The sequence below is a fragment of the Parus major genome, chromosome 7, assembly GCF_001522545.3.
Source record: "Parus major isolate Abel chromosome 7, Parus_major1.1, whole genome shotgun sequence".
Taxonomy (NCBI): Eukaryota; Metazoa; Chordata; class Aves; order Passeriformes; family Paridae; genus Parus; species Parus major.
The window spans coordinates 30,608,054-30,627,850 of NC_031776.1; the positions used below are offsets into that span (position 1 = coordinate 30,608,054).

Sequence of the window (19,797 nt, forward strand, 5' to 3'; positions counted from 1 at the left end):
GTGAGATTCAGGATATGTTCTGTAAGGTAACTGATTGTAGGGGATGGCTTTCAGAACAGTCTTAATAGTTATACATTCAATAAAGGTTTCTGTATGCATATGAATATAGCATATAAAATTTCATTTATGCTTCCTTCACAAATACAGGTTGATAATATGGTTATCATGTTCCCAAAAACCTGAATGCATCAGTGCTTTTAAGGAACATTACCTGGGTTTTACATTTGGTGTTTTTCAGGAACATTACCTGGGTTTTACATTCAGGTTCTATTCCTTTTTGTGAATTATGCTTATAAATATATCAAAAAAACTGCCTGAGTACATTTGGAGGAATACAAATGAATTGTCTTTGTTCCAATATTGATGCATCCTGCTGCATTTGGACACAGCACTTAGTTAAGATTCATCATCTATTTAAATGGTATGTTTGTCCATGATTTCCACACAACTGTTTTCAGTAACATAATAATGATTCAGACAAAGCTTCATTAATATGTTTCTCAATATTAAAATGCTTTGTATACATTTCTAGCCAGAGATTCTTTGCCAAGTACCTGTTTTGAGGAGGTTTCCAGGCACGAGCTGACTGTGACACGTGGTCACTGCCCAGCTTTTACTGCGTGACTGGGTCACACACCAAGTGAAGCCATCTCTGACCTACATGGCAAGGAGCCATCCCAGGACACGGGAATGCAGCCATTCCTCGAAATTCCCAGAAAGAAAAGCCATTTGTTCATGTTTGTCATAAAAGTGAACAAAAGGGATCTGAGGAAGAATGAGTCAAAAAGCCATTCAGAAAAAAGAAGCCCACAATGTTCACAACACGACACGAATATTCTGTATTTCTGACCGGTTTTACCAGCCACAGACTGGTGTATGATGCAGCAGCCTAGCTATTCCTCCAGGACAGGAAAACCCATTGCTTCTGAGTCATGGATTAGGAGAGGAAATTCATAAGCAATGAAAAGAGAAATTCATATCCAAAAATTGCATACTGGCAATATGCAAGAAATGAAAATGGCTAAAAAACTAGCTGAGTGATATCATCAGTGAAAATATTCCCAGGAACAAGAAGAGAACAGGAAGGGAAGGAAACTGTTATGCATTAATATAATCCCATAGACACAGGTATGTGGGTGTTTTAAGGCTCTGGGACAGAAACAGTTTCACTCTGAAAGAAAGCAAAGGTCCAGTTTGAGGCATTTGCCCAGAGTACCACCCACCAAATTCAAACAAAACCTTGAGTCCAGAAAGAATGGAACAAAAGGGGTTCCCTTTTTGGTGGAGGAGGCTGTTTGCTAGAGCTGAAGGAAAATGAAGAACTGTTCTTGCACCAATAACTGGGCAGAACAGCCTTGCTCTTTTGCTGGTCAGAAAATAATATTATACAGACAATATTATACAAAACACACCACAGTGCTCACTCTCCTGCCTGGCTGGAGACAACAAATGTCTATGTCAGTATGGCCCAGAAGGGGAAGAAAACCCAAGACTATACACAAATTCTCTCTTTTTAAAATAAAATAAATTAAGAAACAAATAAAAGAGAGTGAAAAAACTACACAGAAATATACAAGCACTGAAATCTAATTACTACTTTATGTCCCCTCTAGAAAAGCAGCACACAAAAATCCCGAATTTCAAAGACCACATAGCTAATTTTTTTTTTCCAGTTTAGTTCCCAAAAGAAAAACAAATCACCCCCAAACTCTCAGTTCTATGAAACAAAACTGCAGTATTTTTTTTTTTTCTTTTCCTCTTCAGAGTGCAAAAACAAAGAAGCTGAAGCTTAATTGTGGTACCACCTTACTGGTGTTTCCACAGTAAGGTAACACAGAGAAAAGCACATAATAAAATCATTCCAGATATCTGTTATGACCACACAGAAAAGAAATCCAACTTAAGGGAGACTGACATCAAGGCCACTTCAGAACAACCACTCTATGGTGGCAGGATATATGGATTTAAACCTTGAAATAGGAGAAGGGAACTGAGTTTCAATTTTGCACCCCAAAAAGATAGTGCATAAAATAGAGATGCCTTTGTAACCACTTTCTAAAGAGTTATGTTCTATTATAACTTCAACAAAAAATTTAATTTGTCCCAAAATGAAATTTTACAGGCTATCATTATAACAAGAAAATTTGATTATATTGAAGGTTAAACTAAAAGATTCCTTTCTCTTCAACCAATTTTAAAATGAAAATTTAATTACAGTGATAAATACTCTTTAATATACATTTTTGTTTGGCTATACTGCTGTGTTTTTGATCCATCAGCTGTAAGAATGAACTAATATAACTAAAACTTTTGAAAAATGTTTTATCTGATGGATCAATACCTGGTATAGACTTTAATATATTATTTCACTATTTTATAAGAATGCTTATTCTGTTTAAAAAGATAACAGCACAGGACTGATTACAGTAAGTGATATTTTTAAGAATTCATGTGCCTGACATTAGATTAACTGAGATGTATCTCACTCCTGCTTCCAGACTCTTAAATTAAAAGGTTTTTCCACCTTAGGTTCACAGTTTCCAGGAAACATAAAACTCTTCTGTCTTCTAAACAGACCCAGTTCCCTTTGAAAAAGTTCTAAAATCCCTCCTAAATTCTGTCCTGAGACTCTCTACCCCTAGTGAGGATGATAAAATGCACCTGCAACAAGCAGGGATCCCCACACCCAAAAAGAACATGAGTGTTAAAATTATCCATCACAACCTGAAGGTCCAGTGGTCAAAAACAGCTATGTTTACTACAAATGCTGGAACATATGACTTAAAATATTAAGTGGTTTAATAAATTCTTCAAAACTAGTTTCTTTGTGCCCTGTGAACTATGAGGAGCAACAACAGCAGATAACACAAGGGCAATAAAAGTGAAATAACCTTAAAATCTGCTGAGAACACCTGGGAAAATGTAGGTAGAACCAACTAACACAAGTATTCATAATTAATAAACAAATAGATGAAACAATGACAGACACATTTATCTCAGTAGGGGTATTTTTGCTTTAAAGAACTTTTCCATCTCAAAAAAACAGGTAATAAGTCACTAGTACCTGATATACCTTCATGATATTGACAGTTCCTTCTCCATGCTGGCCTGGGGATCCTTGGCTCTGTAGCAGATTTCTCACTGTCTCCTCCATTCTAGAGAATAAGAATATTTATGAAAGTCAACTGCATGGAAAAAATTTAAGAGTTGCATTCAGTGTTTTTGTTCTTTACAAGATCCTAATGCATCCATGGCTACCAAGAAATTAATATTTAAAGACAATCCTAGCCTTATAATATTCTCATGCTCCATGTTATGAATAACACATTAAGGGCACTCTTTTATCTTTTGAATATGCACAGTAATTAGTTGCATTGTTTAAATCCTATTGAAGCTCCTTACAAAAACTAAAAGCAAATGTGTGCAAAAGACACCACCTTGTTAACAATGTAAACAAGACCACCATGATAAGATTCCTGGCATTTAGGAACAGATTCAAAAGCCCACAGGCAGCTGTGTTGTGAGCCCATGGTGAGTTGTGCAGGCTGTCCATGGCATTACTGGTGTTCACTCGCTGTGTTGTGGGTGCAGCCTGTGCCTTGGTTCATGGGGGCACAGCTGCTGAGCACATTCACCCTTCTCTGCCCTTTCAAACAGGTGTCAAACACAAGTGCAGGCTCCAGTCTGGTACCACCATCTCAGGCAATGCAATCAAGTTCAACTCCACCAGTTAAAGGTGGAAGGTTTGCACTTTGTTTTAGAAGCTGTTAATAGACACCATTAAAGGTTGTCTTTGATCTACACACACTCATCAAGAGTGTGAAACTGATAATAACACTAACCCTGCTGAATGGAGCCTGCCCAGAAAAAGGAGTTCTGCTCCTTCCCACAACAGGAAAAAGGGAAGCCACCTATGGAACACTGGTCCCATTCAAGGTGGATCAGAAATTAAATCCCATGGGTTTAGGAGATGTCACTGAGGCTGAAAACAAAGCCTGGGGAGTAGGGCTGGCTTCAGCTATGGGTAAGAGGAGGAATAGGAGCAAAACCAGAGGAGCAGTGATGGACACAACAAACACATTGGGTTTCACAACAAAAATTGGTGAGTGACAATTCCAGCCAAAGCTCCTCACACTTCCCCTCACTCCCCATGTCCTACACAGATTCTCACCCCTGTACAGCCTCTCCTTCAGCCGTGTTGCAACAGCTTTTCTCTCTCCTTTTCATATTTTTCACTCTTTTCCTTTCAAGCAGTCTCAGTCCCTTGAGATAGCTGGAAAAAATGCCCAGATGGAATAGGGACTGGAGAAGGGAAAACTGCTGTAACACAGGCATAAGGGTGATGCAAAAGCAGGAGAGAGAAAGGAATACCTTAAATCATAGTGCCAGATACACTGTATATTAAAACAGTGACCTTGAAGAATGTGCCCGTATTCCTGGGCATATCAGACCAGGAACTGCCTGCTGTTGTTTATTTCTACTGTGTTTAGAGCAACATGGCTTTTGTGTAGTACTCTTTCCAAATTAAATTGAGCAGAAGAATTATTCACAGTGTATCTTTTTTATATTTGTTTATTTCTAAGGTAACAATCCAGCCAGACAGAAAATATTAGCTAACTGCTCTGGCCAAAGGCCAATAGCATTATCTTTTATACAAGCCTCTAGTCTTTCTGTTCTTTCAGTCTTATCAGAATGAATGGCATTGGCTAATTTAGCAACAATGTGATGTTATTCCAGGTTTCCTCCTTTGAAGTCAGCCCACTGTGCCACTTTTCAAGAAGCTGACACTAGGTGTTCATTCTACTCAGATGAACACTGACATTCTACTTATTCCTGTGATTTTTTTTTGTCATTGATGTGCAGACTTCTACACTGCCAGAATGCCCACAGAATAGTTTGACCATCTGTTGACCAAATGTGCATAAAACCAAGCCAGCTCTAATCTCTAGTGCAGACAGTGGTGCAGTTTTTCAGTTGCAGATTGGAACCATTTCTGCTCATAGGCTGACCTTAATCAGATGCCTTTTACATGAAAGAACAAATCATTTTGGTTCACACCATAAATTCCTGTGCAGTCCTCACTGAAAGATTTAATTTCTTAACATGCCCACAGTTTCATTTTTAAATTAATGGTGTAATAGCATTCTTAATTACTGTGTTTATCTATGCAAATGCAGTTCCAGTGCTAGTCCTCCACAACATTCTTCCAAATTAATAAACAAACAAAACTGGGAGGAAGAATAGATTCAACCAGCACTAAATCACAGTTTTTCAATTTAGACCTAAGAGTATTAATGAAAATAAAGTCTAGTTGTATATTACTATGATCACTTAAACCAGCTCAGGAAAATTATGAATTCTTAAATTCAGTAAGTCCATTAATCTTCAGCCAAACTCAGATAATCTATTTTGGACCACAACCCTGTCTTGTTGAGCAGCCTTACAGGGACAGGTGAGCACACATCTTCTTGTGGCAATCACAAACACTTTCCATCAGCACCCAGACTTCTAAGCAATGGGGTAATTTTTGCAACATGACCAAGAGCTCATCACAATTGAGACTTCTGTGGTTTTGCTGTTTGCAGTGAAGTCTGTAAGAGCTGACAGCTACTGAACCACAGACATAACAGACTGTGTGGTCACATCACTGTCAAACCAGCCCTGGGAGGATCTTACAAGCTTTGGGTACCCATGGAATATATGAAAAAGAAAAGTAGGTTCTGACAAACAGGGAGGTGAATTAAGCTCACAGTCAAATTCACTGCAAAGCTCTGATGGCCAGTGCTCTTGCAGTTTCTGAGCTGCTGCTTCTTCACTCACATCCCAATTGTCCATTTTTAGGACCAAATATGGTACAGGAGGATAACAGAGACTTGTTTCTCATGAGTGAGAGTTTTTGATGCATGAATTAATGGCACCTTAATTGAAAATCGATTGTTATCTTATGATCTATAAAACTCTCCACAGTGACAGCACATGCCAGAGCAATTTACTACAAATCCTATTTAAAGAATGAAAAAAATAATGAAGCCTCTATAAATTTAGCTTGGGATCCCATGCTTTGCTCCCTGAACAAGGCCACCAAAGGGTATGAAAATTTTGGAAGTGAAGCAGAAAAATTATAAGCTTTATGAAAGGCTATTTCTACACATTGACCTATATTTTTTCCCCCTTCTGGTGACCACAAAAGGTTATCTGCTCGTGGTTTTGATTCTAATATCTCAACTGGACCCAATCCAACATCCAGCACTTCCAGATTATTTTTAGGAGAGTTATCCCCACACGTGTATTCTGCCTTCTTGCTGGACTGCTTTGCCAAGGATTCTCTGTATCTTATGTAACTAGCAAGCTGTTAAAATCTGAAAAATCAGTCTCTAAAGCTCATCACTTCTGAGTCTACATTCTTCAAGCACTATTTAAGAACATTTATTTTCCCCTTTCTTTTGTATTTTATTTACTGTCTATTCATCTGAAGCATCTCACATAGGGCCATTAAATTTTCTGTTATGTCTGTTATTTGAATGGAAAATTGTCATTTTCCTAAAACTCAAATGTTCCTTTCAAATTCTATTTTTTTAACAAATATGGGGTTTTTTTAGGGGGGAAAATAAATGAAAACCATGTTCAGCACAAGCTCCTTAAGTTTTCTGATAAAATGCCAGTTTAGTGTAGAGGAACAGATCTCCACCAGTCCTAACCTAAGGATAAATTTCTCAAAGCACAAAACACAAGAAGAAATGAAGCATTCAGAAACCAGAATCTGTTCTTGAAATATGAGAATTTAAGTAACATAAAATATTAATGCTACTGTGGAAAGCACTGTCAAGATTCCATCTGGAAGATATTTACAATTACAATCACAAGTGTTCAGGAGTGGCTCATCCAGAGAGGATTCCACGAAAGGGATTGCTCTGAAGCTGTTGAAATGACAGTCTGTGCCACAAGAAGAGACGAAACAACTTGCTAAACTTAAGAGACCAAGTGTTTAAGTGGCCAGGTATGACTTACATAAGAGAATCAGTGAAAAAATGCAGTGTGAAAGAAAACTAAATCAACCTTAGGCAGATGATTGACAAAACAAGTTGTATTTCATGGTTAGAAATATATTTAGGCTGGAATTAGCATGTTTTTAATCACTGAAAAAGTGAGATTCTGAACCAGCCTACGAGGGTAGAGTAACAAGATGAAAAATACAAACAGTTTTAGGCCACAATTGATTAATTTACAAAATTAATTACACATCATGGTCAAGAGCTGAGGACTTGAATTCATGATCCATAGGTTCTTGCTGCTATTCCTCCTGAACCAAAATCATTCCTCCACTTCAAATATGCAATTTGTCCTGTGCTGTTGAGAGAATACCAGGAAATTAATCCAATTGCAATGGACAGCTATTTATTTTGGCTTTTTCCCGAGTTTGTTTCTGGGCAAGGGGAAGAGAGGAACTTTTGGAAAGGAGGAATCATCATTCCCTGCCCAGGGAGCAGTGCACAGCACTCCTGTGTCCAAGGCTGAGGAGGAAGCTTCCTCTGTATTTTTGCTGGAGACTTGCTTTTAATGCTTTTCACTGTTGTGTTTTTGACAGCTCTGCTGCCTCCCTTTCCTGTCTGGCCCTGCTGGTGCAACTCCCTGCAAGTGCCAGAGCACATTTCCAACCAGGCCAGGCTGGGCAGACCCTGCTGAGGCTGCTGCATCAGGACTGGGCAATTAAGCTCCTAAATTTCCTACCAGTTTTCTCAGAGCCATCACTTTCACGGGCAGGCACGTCCTTTGTGCCATGCCACAGCAATATCATGGTCAAGAAAACCTGCTTTGTGCCTCTCCCAGTTCTGCCATAAATAAATACTCTCTCCAGCCCATGCTCTGCTCAGCCATGTCCCTGTCTGCAGTTCTCCCTCTGAGGGACAGGTAGCACGGAGCTGTTCAGCACTAGAAGGTAGATGACAGCTTCAACCCCTTCCCCCTTGACCTACTTCCTTCCAGAATTCCACAGGCTGGCAGCTACCTTTTGCTAGGTGCTATCACCTTCCCTTCTCATCATCCTCAAGCTGATGTGACATTGCTTGGTAGTTATTTCAAATGTATGCCACAAGAATTCCTTCAGTTTGATTCTGACTTAGTCTTACAGAGATGTATCCAAAGGTTTCTACAGAATCCTACTGCAGCAGTTGAGCTTTATATTTTAGCTTTTTCTTTCATGCAAGGTACAGGATAATTTTTTAGTCTTAGAGAAAAATATCAATAACAGATTTTTCTCTATCTTCAGCTCAAGTTGTTACTTCAGTGTAGTTAAAATTCTCAGGAGGATATTTTTTTTTCAGCTCTTATCTGTGAAAGAGTGAAGCTTCCTATCTCTCTCCTATTTAAGTCTCCTGCCTTCTCTTTTTAGTTATAGATTTCCTGGAGAAGTGGTCAGGGATTTATCTCCTTGAGCTGTCTCAGCCCTTCCAACCACCTGATCACTGACAATGGAATGGGTTCCTGTGTGGTTTCTCAGGTCTTTCAGCTCCTGTTCACCTGTGAATCAGCTGCTGTTTTCACCAGCTGGACTTTGGTTGTCTCTCCAGAGACTGCATTCTGTCTGGCCTTCTGACAGAACTCTGTGCCTCTGTCCAAGCTTCCCAGCTCTCTCTCCAATCTCATAACACAACCAACCAAAGAGCTTCTCTCAGATCCCAGATAAATCTGTTTCTGTACTTGTTAGTAATTCTGAACTTCAGGTTTGGGGTTGCCTGCACCTCGCCTCCCTCACCACTCCATTCAAAGCTTTGCAAGGATCAGGCTAAACAGGGAAAATATCAAAGTAGCTTTACAAGATGTAACAGGAAAAAAAAAGCTCATCAACAACAGTTCCTGCTCACTGCACCCTTGCAGGAATGTCTTTCCTTCTACCTGGTTTCAATTAAATTAGTGGCTGGCTGAGCTGCAGGCGCTGCTTACTCCGCTATGTCTCCAGGGATTCCCATTGGGAACAGAGGTGGCTGCCTGCCCTCCTCAGCTCTCCCCCCATCTGCAGGCTCACCTCCAGACACTGCAGTGTGCCAGGAGCCTCCTGTGTGAGCCATGCTGCTCCCCAGGATGAAGTGACCCCTGCTTCCTTCCAGGGCTGTGTCCCCTGTGTCCCTCCTGAGGAGCCCTGCAGCCAGCTGTGAGCCCATGGCTTCAAGGGCAGGGGCCAGGGGACAAACACAGCCTTCTACAAAGGATTTAGATATTGGAAATGGATTAAAGAGAGAGAGAAGTGCAAATGGGTATGTGACAAAGAGAGAACTGACAGATGGGAAATGCTGGGGCTTTAAGCCCCAAGGGGTTTTCAGTTCTGCTCAGGATATAGCACTGGTACAAGCCTTATAGCAGTGAGCCGGGCAAAGTAGAATGCTCAATATCCCCATTTAATATTTCAGTTGGAAAATAAAGTAATAATATCCTTCATAACAGCAGCAGAAAGACACCACATATAATGTATAATTTATATTTATTCCTTCTGTTCATCAGCACAGGTGCTTATCAATCCAGAAATATCCAGGCAAATCCTTCTCCTGCAGCACCATCACCGTCCCTTCCCCACCACAGGCCCTGGGCAGTTCAGCCCTGTGGTGTTTGCTAGTGGCAAATCCAAACTGCACAAGCCATGCTCTTTTCACATATGCATACAAACCCCTCTTTCAAAAGACACTCAAAGCATATTTGACCTGAGGCTGAAAGGACAGCTCTCTGAGGATGAGGAGCTCCACAAGGACCTTGCACATGATGAAGGGAGCCAATGCACAGCCACGCTGGAGTGAAAGAGCCCTCAAGCTCCAGTCACATGAGTAGAGGAGGATCCTTCCCAAAGTGGACAACTTAATCAGGTTCTCTGTCCCCCAGACCAAACCATCACTCCAAACTACACAGAACTGAAAGACTGAGCACAACATTTACTTTATTGAACTGGCCACTGATCCCAGTGGAAATTTTCAAGGTATCCTTAAAATAACACGAGTGCTTTGAGCACCAGATAAGTAGGGTAGGATTTTGAAAGACCTCAGCGTTGGCACATCACTGCTCCCACACAAGTCTGAATTCTGTTATCACGCAATGGCAGGCCTGACATTTCTCTGAAACTGCTCTAACTACCATCTGAGCCAGGAAATGTTGGAAGTGTTTCCATTGTCTCTCTCAGTCATATGGATTTCACTCATCAAACTTCTATCTACAGCAAAAAGCTTCTGGACGGCAATAGAAATCAGTGGTAATGTTTATTTCTGTGTTGACAGATAGACAAATGCCATATGGACTGCATGGGTGTCTTCCATCACCAGCCCTGTATATGATTTTGTAAATTACAGGCATTACTTACATTTTGTAAGTTGGAAGAATAAAATCCAGTCCAAGACTAAGCCTCACAGAAAAGCTGCTCACCATCATTTGAAAGGATTTTTCAACTGTAAGGACTGTCCCTCCTACAGTTCCCCAGTAACGTATTTGGGACCTTAGGACAGGAGATATTTTCATTAACTATAAGTGGATAGAAGCAGGCACGCACAGAAAGTTAATTATTGTGTCATCTTAAACATATGTTCATACTTTCAAACTATATTCATGCTGGAGGCACCAGAAATAGTCACAACTAAAAGCTTCAGAAAAAATTACAGGCAACTCTATACAAACAGACTGAAAATATTTCCAACTTCAAATACTGGTGGGGGGTTACTTTTTAACTTTTTTTCTACATTTTAAACAAATATTTGTTTTTCCATATTTGCAAATGTTTAGCTGGATGGCAAGATTTGCCTAGCAGTTCCTCCAAATAGTCATTATATTTCAATATTTCATTTTGCATATCAGGACCCTGATGCAGACCAACCACTATTGTTTTAAGTTACAGAATTTAACAGCCATTCAAAAATAAAAAGCTCTCATTCAATTCTAAGTCACAGATTCAAGGTGGTACCAAGACCACCCTCACACAGCTGCAAAAATTTCTGTTATATCACCATGCTATTTTTGAATTTAAGGGCTTTGAAAAACTAACTACCAATGGAGTCAATGGGATGCTAAATTAAAAAAAAAAAAGTAAATAAAAAAAAGATAAATTCAAGAAATTGTTCCTAGTTTGGTTCAATAACCTAAATTTTACATCAAAAATCCGATTCACATGACAGTTCCAGCCCCTTCCTGATGTTCTACAGCCAACTGCAAAGGTCCAAACTCCTGCAAATATAACTACACAAGACCCAGCTATAAGAGGAAACTTCCCACTTTCAACTTAGATTCCCCCAAAATGGGTCACCTCTGATGTTCACAAAGAACACCAAGAAACAATGTTCTGGTTCTCAGCCATGACATTTGCTTAAAAGAACTTTTAAAGACAACAGGCAATCTTAATAAATATAAATTCTTTTGAATTTTTGGACTTCTGCCTTTCCAAATTTCAGCTCAAAAAAACTACAGTAAAGAAAGTAAAAAATAGAGATTTTCACATCAGCTGTGACTTCCTGAAAACCTCTAAATATAAGATCAGAAAAGATGGATGAAATGTGTAGGAATACTCCAAGTGATATTTGTGTTGCAAATAATGATATGATATTTTAATTCCAAGATTCCATTAGATTAATTCCAATCTAAAATTTGTCTTTCTTCTCCTCAGCAGAGAGTTTGCTCTGGATCTTCAAGTGCATTCCAGAGTGTGTGAGGCAGCTCTGGGCTGATCAGCTGTGACTGCCTTCAGGAGCAGCTGATGCTCTGATGTCCCTCGTGTGTGACTGGGACCACCTCACATGACAAACCCTCTGCATTACACTCTCCAAATCACCAAGTTATGGAGTGAAAAATATATAAATAAAATGCTTTAAAAGTAGATCCAGACTGCCAGGACAATGATTTCCAAGTATCTTCTCCTGAGCATAAGGAATGCCTCCTTCCAGGTAGGTTTCTTGCAGCACAGGTTCCTATTCCAGCTCAGAGGGAGTTTATCCTTCTGCAGGACAGATGCAGGAAGCAGCAATATAGATCCACTACTAAAGAAACCTCAGATGTACAAATAATTCCTCTTGCAGTCTAATTTTCAGGTGCTTAGAAAACACCCACAAGAGCAGGTCACATCAGAGATGTCAGAACGAAAGCTTAGTGCCTTTAGATTGCCAAATCACAGCAGCAGAGCAAAACAGCCTAAACAAGTAATATATGGTCAGAATAATGGTCTCCAAGGGCTTAATTACCTGTGTCATTAGGTAGTGGTAGCCTCTCTAAAATTATATTGACAGCTTCTCTACAACCAAGCAGTTGATAATGAGGCAATAAAAATACATGACAGTACACACAGAAGAGTGCTGCAGCAGTGTCATAAACACTTTCATAAACACCATCAGCTTTGATACCAACAAACAATAGCTGCACTAAACTAATTGTGAACTGGTCACAAAAAAAAATCAAGGACATGTATTTTGTCATTAATAACTTTTCATGTTCTCCCTTTCTGTATGTGTGCAAGCCTGTCAAAAGCAAAAGGAGATAAGAAAAAGAAAGGAAAAAGAACAATGTCAAGGTGCAAATGAAATACAAGAGGAAAAAGTAACAGCTGCATTAAAAATAAAAAAAAAAAGAAAAAAAGAAAAAAAGAAAAAAATAAAGAAAAAGGCAGGGACGGTTTCATGCCTCTATGTTAAGAGCCATAAAGCACTTCAACATCTTTCCAAACACAGTATTCTGTCACAGCCACATCCATTGTATGATGGAACAACAGGAGTACACACCTTCAAAATGCCATATTTGACACTATTGAAGCCCTTCTCTTTAAATTGGATTATCCTGGAGATGAACAGAATAAATGCAGGGGAATGTTTCTTTATGTAGGATTTGCACTGAAATGCACAGAAATATTTGCTGTATGGATGTGCTTCCACTACTGCCTGCTCCCATTTGAAGAAAGAAAAGAGAGAATTTAGAGGAAGAGAACAATACAAGACATGAGAATCAGAAATAAAAACACAGCATAAAAGATGTAAGAGAACTCAGAGGACAAAAAAAAAAGAAGACATGAAAAAATTAAGCAAGTAAGAAGAGAGAAAAAAAAAAGGTGTAACAAAAAAGTTAAATGTAAAGAGAAGTGAAAGGATGTCTAGACATCTCTGAGTGCAAATGTTTAAGCATTTGTACTGTCTTGGTATTTCTTTTGAGAAACAGGAGAGCTATTAGCTAATCTTCCAACAGGAGATCATTTAAGAAGGGCTTAGAGAAGGATTTTCAGTCCGACTACAGCCGTAAGTGGAGAATCACAACATCACCCCCTCCTCCCAGTTCAAGCACTCATTCTTTAATCATTTATCTTCAGCTCAGCACGGGATCCATTTTCAAACAGCTCTGCAGGGTTTTAGCCACACGGCTCCCATTGTGTTTAATGGGAATCCTGTGGGCACAGCTCTGTACAGAGCTTTCAGAATGTACTCCAAAAATCTCTAAATAATGCACTAGTTGAACATTACCCTGTTTACTTCTCATAGGACATGACTATAATGAAACAAAGGTTAGGCCATTTGTAAAAGTAGTATTTATTGCAAAGCTCATTAATGTTTCCTATAGGGAATTTTTTTCCCACTGTAGAAATATTTTGCATAACTATTTAGGATTTTTTTCCATAATATCTAAAGCAGAGAACAAAACCAGTTCAAACCTCATTTGCTTCAGAAAGGAAGATCCAGCAGTTAGCACATCAGCCTAAGCTTCAAGAAGCCTTTTTTCAAGACTTCCCACTGTCATAGGATAATTCTGTGGCTTTGTTTCAGATTTTTCCTCTGAAAATAGAGTTAACAGTTTCTATTTCATAACAGCTTTATGATGATTATAAATACCAGTGAAGCACTAATCAAAGATTCATCAGGCACAGGGAAAAAGCCTCCATATGAGTTCCCACTCTCCCTTCAAGAGGAAGGCTGTTTCCATGATCAGGTCTGACATAACTTGGGAGCTTTGAGAAATGCAAATCTTTGTCATCCAGCTCTAGAGAGACAAGAGCTTCATTTCTGTGCTTTCACCTTTCACATGCAGCATTCAGATCCATGAAGATACAACTTTAATCAACTTTCATGCACCCAAACAGCAGATCATATTCCATCATCCCCTGGAATTAAAACTATATTTGGGCACATAGAAAGTTTCAGGGACTTCCATCTCAGGGAATAGACCCTCAGCCTTTTGAACATGTGCTAAGTGCAACAGCTCTGCTGCAGAGGAATGGCCAATACCTTTCCTAAGCAAAAGCTTAACCAAGGAACAGCAAACAGAGCATATTTAACACACATTTCTACCTTCAGAAATTAACATTAGATGTAATATTAACATCATTAGTTTACTACCAACTCTCACCTAAGCCATGCAATTTGTGCTACCATGAAAATGCAAGATCACCTCAGAAATCACAAACACATTTATGTTAACACATGTTAAAATGTGTTATTATGTGTTAATTTATGTTAAAGTGTTAAAAACACATTTATGTTAAGATACCTGAAAATCTGGCTCAGCAAATAAAATTCTTATGTTGTGAACTAGATTTGCACTTTTTTCCCTGGATATACAAGAACAGATACCAGATATGGCAGTCCACTATGAAAACCTCAAGAAATATGTGTAAAACAGGAAGTTCAGCATTCTGCAAGATTCTGAGTTTATGTCAGAGAAATTCAAAAAAATTAGATGACTCTAGAAACTTCTGTGTCTACCAGTGTCAAACCATACCAGCATGAACTATTGCAAAATTGCCTAACTTTAAGCACATGTCATTCCACTGAACTCAACAGTTCATTTCATAGAGTCAGAACTTAAGTGAACAGACAGGCTGTATTTTAGCTATTCTGGTGGAAAAAAAACCTTACAAGCCTGCCTTGCTAAGAAATGATTTAGTGGTTCTCCTGAGACATTATTTTTCCCCTCTAAGCAAGAATCAACACAAAGAAAAAGATCCCTTTGAGTCTTCAATTAAATTTTATACCAAGTTGAAAGGAAACTGTCATTATTATAACACACCATTACCATGCTGGAGACTGATTTCTGGCAAACCAATTTAGATACCTATGTCCTGGAGAGGAAAAGGGCAAACACAACAAAAAAAGTCACAGTGATACAGGAAAGAGAGGCTGGGATGGACATGCTGGGAATGAATATCAAGCACCAAACAGCAGCACCTCACAGTGCCAAAGCTTTAAATATTCCATTTGTTCTTCAGAAGGGAAGGACCATTTCCCTTCATCATGAGCAAAAATGTTACATGGGGCAGGAGCTCTTGTCCTGGGAATTCCCATAATGTGAGAAGAAGTTTTGTCAGGTCCTTTTATATCCATGGCTGGGCAGGTGAAAACGCTGGACTCTCAGGCAGTTACACAAAAGCAATACAACCTGTGGCCACAGGAGACATCTCACATTCCTGCTTGCTCTGTTAATTTAAGCTCTCTTTTATGACACAATTATAAGAATTCACTCAGGTTTCAACCTTCTGTAGTTATAAGGAAAACAAAGATTTTTATGACAGATGTGACCTGGAGAGGCCAAGGTGGGCAGAGAGGGCAGGGTGGGCTGGGCCAGACAGAAACCAGGGTGGGTCAGACCTGCCCAGGGGGGCTGCACTCTGGGAAACACAGATCTTGCCAGCCTACATGGCTTTAGACAGATGTCAGCCAAAAGGAGAATAAAACAAGGAAAGAATAGAGGGCAAAAATCCTGTCCCTGTGAAAAGTCACATCCAGACCAGTGGTTGTAGGGTGGGTCTGTCTGCCAGCTGCACTCACAGCAGAGACAAGCCTACCTGACACAAATGTCATCTTGCAGAACATCCAATGCTGGCATTGAGTGCCAGCACTCAATTAAATTAAACTAAATTAATTAAAATTAAACTAAAACGAAACTGAATTTCTTTAGATCACCCATGTTCACTTTATTCTTAAAATAACTGCTGCAGCAGCAATTTGTGATTAATCTATATTTGTCTGTTCTATTTTGTCTGTTCATATTTGTCTGTATTAGTGTGTTCTAAACAGCATTTTTAAGATTCTTATAAAATAAGGATGCTGACAATCTTTTTATTAGCACAGTATTTTTGTACCTTTGTTAAGCTCGTTGCTAATGATTCACCTCGAAGTGATTTCAGAATACTACAGTAAAGTGTAATAGATTTCCTTAATCTTCATGATCTCAAACCCTGATTCACCGCTGAAGCCACTAAACACACAGGATGTTCTGAGAAATTGCTTGGCTGCAAATGGCATAAACTAAACCAGCTAAAGAAACACACTTACTGTTTGGAAAGGTCAAAATTATATATCCAACAATGTTTGGAATTGCTGCAGGAATATGGTAAATCAACAAAGTCCACATTCTTCTTCACACAGGCTTTTTTGTGTTGATATTTACACTGACGCATCTCCAAATGAAAAACAGTCTTATGGGAGGAGGAGAGACAAATCCTTCAACTGGTGGGGTGATCACTTCCACTCCTAACACTGCTTGTTAAAGGCAAATCTTTTAGAATTTGAGCAAATACATCTTGATTTTAGTAGATTATATCCACAACTCTTGGAACAAAGGGAAAGCTTCTGGATTTTTAATTTTTTGGGGAACAAGACTTTCAGACTCTCACTGATGAAAAATTAAAGCAAGAGAAAAAAGCTATTGTTAGCTTAAAACATAAGAAATCAACTCATTTTACTATTGAGTATTATTTATTATTTATCAGAGGCTGCTGTTGTCTAGAGAGTTGTTTCAAGCACCTGCTTACAAACATAATCAAAATGCATACAAACTGGAGGAATTTAAATGTTAGCATTAAGGGATGAAAAATGGTTAATAGACCTAAAAGATTGTGTATTAACAGTAATCTGAAGGGAGAATGTACCTCCAGCACAAACATGCCTTTAATAAACAACAGTTTTAAACTGTGAATATAAAAATCCTGTTTTCCTGTATTCTGTAGAATATCTGACAGAATTAAAGCCTTAATGTTGGACAACCAAAAAAAAAACAAAATTACATCCAAAATCATTTGGCACTTCCTACATTCTGTGTTTTGTCCTAAAATTTCCTCATTTTTTGGTAAAAATAAAAGGCACAGGAAGAGTGGGTAACTTGCCTAGAGCCAGTCAGCCAGAGGGGCTCAAACTTCTTTCCAGATTTCAGTGAAAAAAATGCCTATTAATATTTAGTTAATATTTAACAATTTATTAAATTATTATTAATAATAATTTAGTTATAATTTAGCCAGAACAAAACCCAGCACCCCAGTTTTGTCCTTTGTTACCAAACCACAGCAAGTATACTCTGCCTCCTACTTTCTTCAATAACATAAAGGCATTGTTTTACATCTTAGTCATTTATTTAGACACAATACAAACTCCCTGGTTGGGTTTAAACTTTGCTCTGCAATCCCATTATTTAAAATACAATTATTCTTCAATAAATTAATACAGAATCACCATCTATGGGGGGAAAAAAGTATCATCTGCTTCTGAACTGGGCTTTGAAAACTTATAATCAGCATGGATCCAAGATAATGAATATTTTATGTTGCAATATGATGGGATGAAAATATTTGTGGTTTAAATATATGAAAAAAGATTCACTTTTTAACAATCATAAAGATATTTCATTTGGCAGCAGAAATAAGCAGGTTACCTTCAGAGTTCAAACATACATATGGGAATCCATATATAAAACCTGTTTTAAAAAATATTATTATCCATTCTATAGGAATGCCTAGTAATATATAAATGTGAATATATTAAAAATGTGCAAGTCTGATTTGAAAGAAAAAAATTCTTAAAATTGCAATCTATTCAAGTTATTGAAGTTGAACTTAAACTTTGCCAGAGGACAGCCAGTTCCAACTGTTAATTATTTTAAAAATACCATGGGAAAAAATTTATCAATGTCTATTTTTTAACTCGTGTTTACTTTGGGATGAAAAATTTTGCTTGAGGTTTTCAAGCCATGCAGACTGCACAGATTATACTGAATTACACTCATGCTTTATTAAAACTCTCAAGTATATATACTAATGAATGTCATCTCATATAAAATTTATATATTTCTGCCCACACATTGCATAAAATTGAGATAAAATGCCAAATATATAAACGAATGAGAGCTAAAGTTTTATGAACTACAAACACAAGGTCAGTAGTGCTTCACTGCTGCAAGATAAATTTGACATCTGGACAGCACTGTGAATCACAACCAGAACTGCAATGGCCAGGGAATATAAACTGCCTATTAAAAAATAAACAAAAAATACAGCAAATCACTCTTGCATGGACTTCTCAAAACACTGTTCCACCAGAAGCAAATGCTTCTTTCAGCTACAGCTGAAACTGTTCCATCCTCCAAAGAATCATGAAATCCTCCTCTGAGCCAAGGCCTTTCAATAGGATTTTCAATCCCATTTGTATACAGACTTTTTATATGACCTAATAATATAAATAAATAAGAATTCACCCTGTGGTGTCTATTTCTGTCACTTTTATTTTTCTTTCAGCAGGTACCTGTGCTCAGCAGCATAAGATGGCATGCCCTCCCATGGCAGTATAAAATAATTCCATCATCTATGGCATATATCAAAACTGACAGAAAAACTCATTCAGGAAAAAAAATTACTTTAAAAGAAAATTTATTTAATTCCACTAAATATATTTAATTTTTTGTTTGACTTTTTTTGGTGAGCATGTCTGCATTTAAGTCTTTGCATTTCATCATGCAACAAGAATAAGACAGAGAAGGCCACTCATTAGTGTTTTCAATATAATTGATTAATTATATTAATTAAGGCTACCTCCTAGAATACAAGTCTTAGAAAAGCTCAGATCAGGTCCTCAAGTTTCTTCAATGGTAAAAAGTTCAAAGCTAAGAGCTGGAGGATTGAATGGGTCCAGTTTGGTGGCAAGAGAGCAGAATTAGGAAATGGTGGTTTGTGCTTTAATTTTGTTTTGTTTTTTTAAAGAATCTTTTCACTTTACCTTTGCTACTATCAAGTTTCATTGTCATTTTGTTTGAATGTTATTAACACCACAAACCTGTGGCTCCAGGGCTTTCTCCCTGGTGTCCTATTTTTAAATCTCTGCAGAAGCTCAGACCCTGTGCTAGATTATGTCCAGTGCTGATGCTGCCACAGATATGATAGGCAGGTTTCATTTACTCAAATCCAGAGGCAGCCCAAATTTTCACGTGAACTTAATATCCAATTAAAGGAAAAAACAGCAAAGAAGTTGTGGGAATTATATTCCCACAAATACAATTTCAAAAGTTCTGCTGGACAGTTGTCCTTAAATATTTTGGCTGCTTTTATTTCTGAAGTTCAGAAAATGGTATTCCAGAGAATTAACATTACTTTTATAAGAACTTATGGCTGCACTTTCTTTTTATCTGAGTTACTAGCTGAGTCTATTCACCACTATAAAAAGCAAGATTGGGGATCTTAATGCCATGTTTTTCTAACTTTAGAACCAGATAATGCACACATATGTTACTTAGGAAGACTTAATAAAAATCTGTTAATAGACTTCAATAACATTTTCTCCAGGAAATGCTCTGATGGTCTATTCTGCATTATCCTAAAGTTTAACTTTGATTATCACTTTGTTGATCACTGTATTATTATGGGGACAGTTCAATGATCAGTGGAGTACAAATCTTCAAAGTTTACACTTTCACACCAATTTAATCAACAGCTCACACCAGTTTAACAGTAATTTACAACTTTTTAAACAGAGAGCTTTCTTTAACCTCTGACTTGTTTTGTTCCATCATTCCATTTGAACAGAAATCTGCAGATATTAC

At 38.0% G+C, this 19,797-nt stretch overlaps 1 protein-coding gene across 2 annotated transcripts in view; it reads right to left on the bottom strand.

Annotated features, from left to right (window-relative positions):
- Positions 1-19,797, bottom strand: part of NCKAP5 (NCK associated protein 5) — a 347,069-nt gene that overhangs the window by 125,771 nt on the left and 201,501 nt on the right. For both annotated transcript variants that reach the window (XM_033516045.1, XM_033516044.1), the window contains one exon: positions 3,065-3,155. In XM_033516045.1, the coding sequence (XP_033371936.1) occupies positions 3,065-3,155 (91 nt within the window). The remainder of the gene's footprint in view (positions 1-3,064; positions 3,156-19,797) is intronic.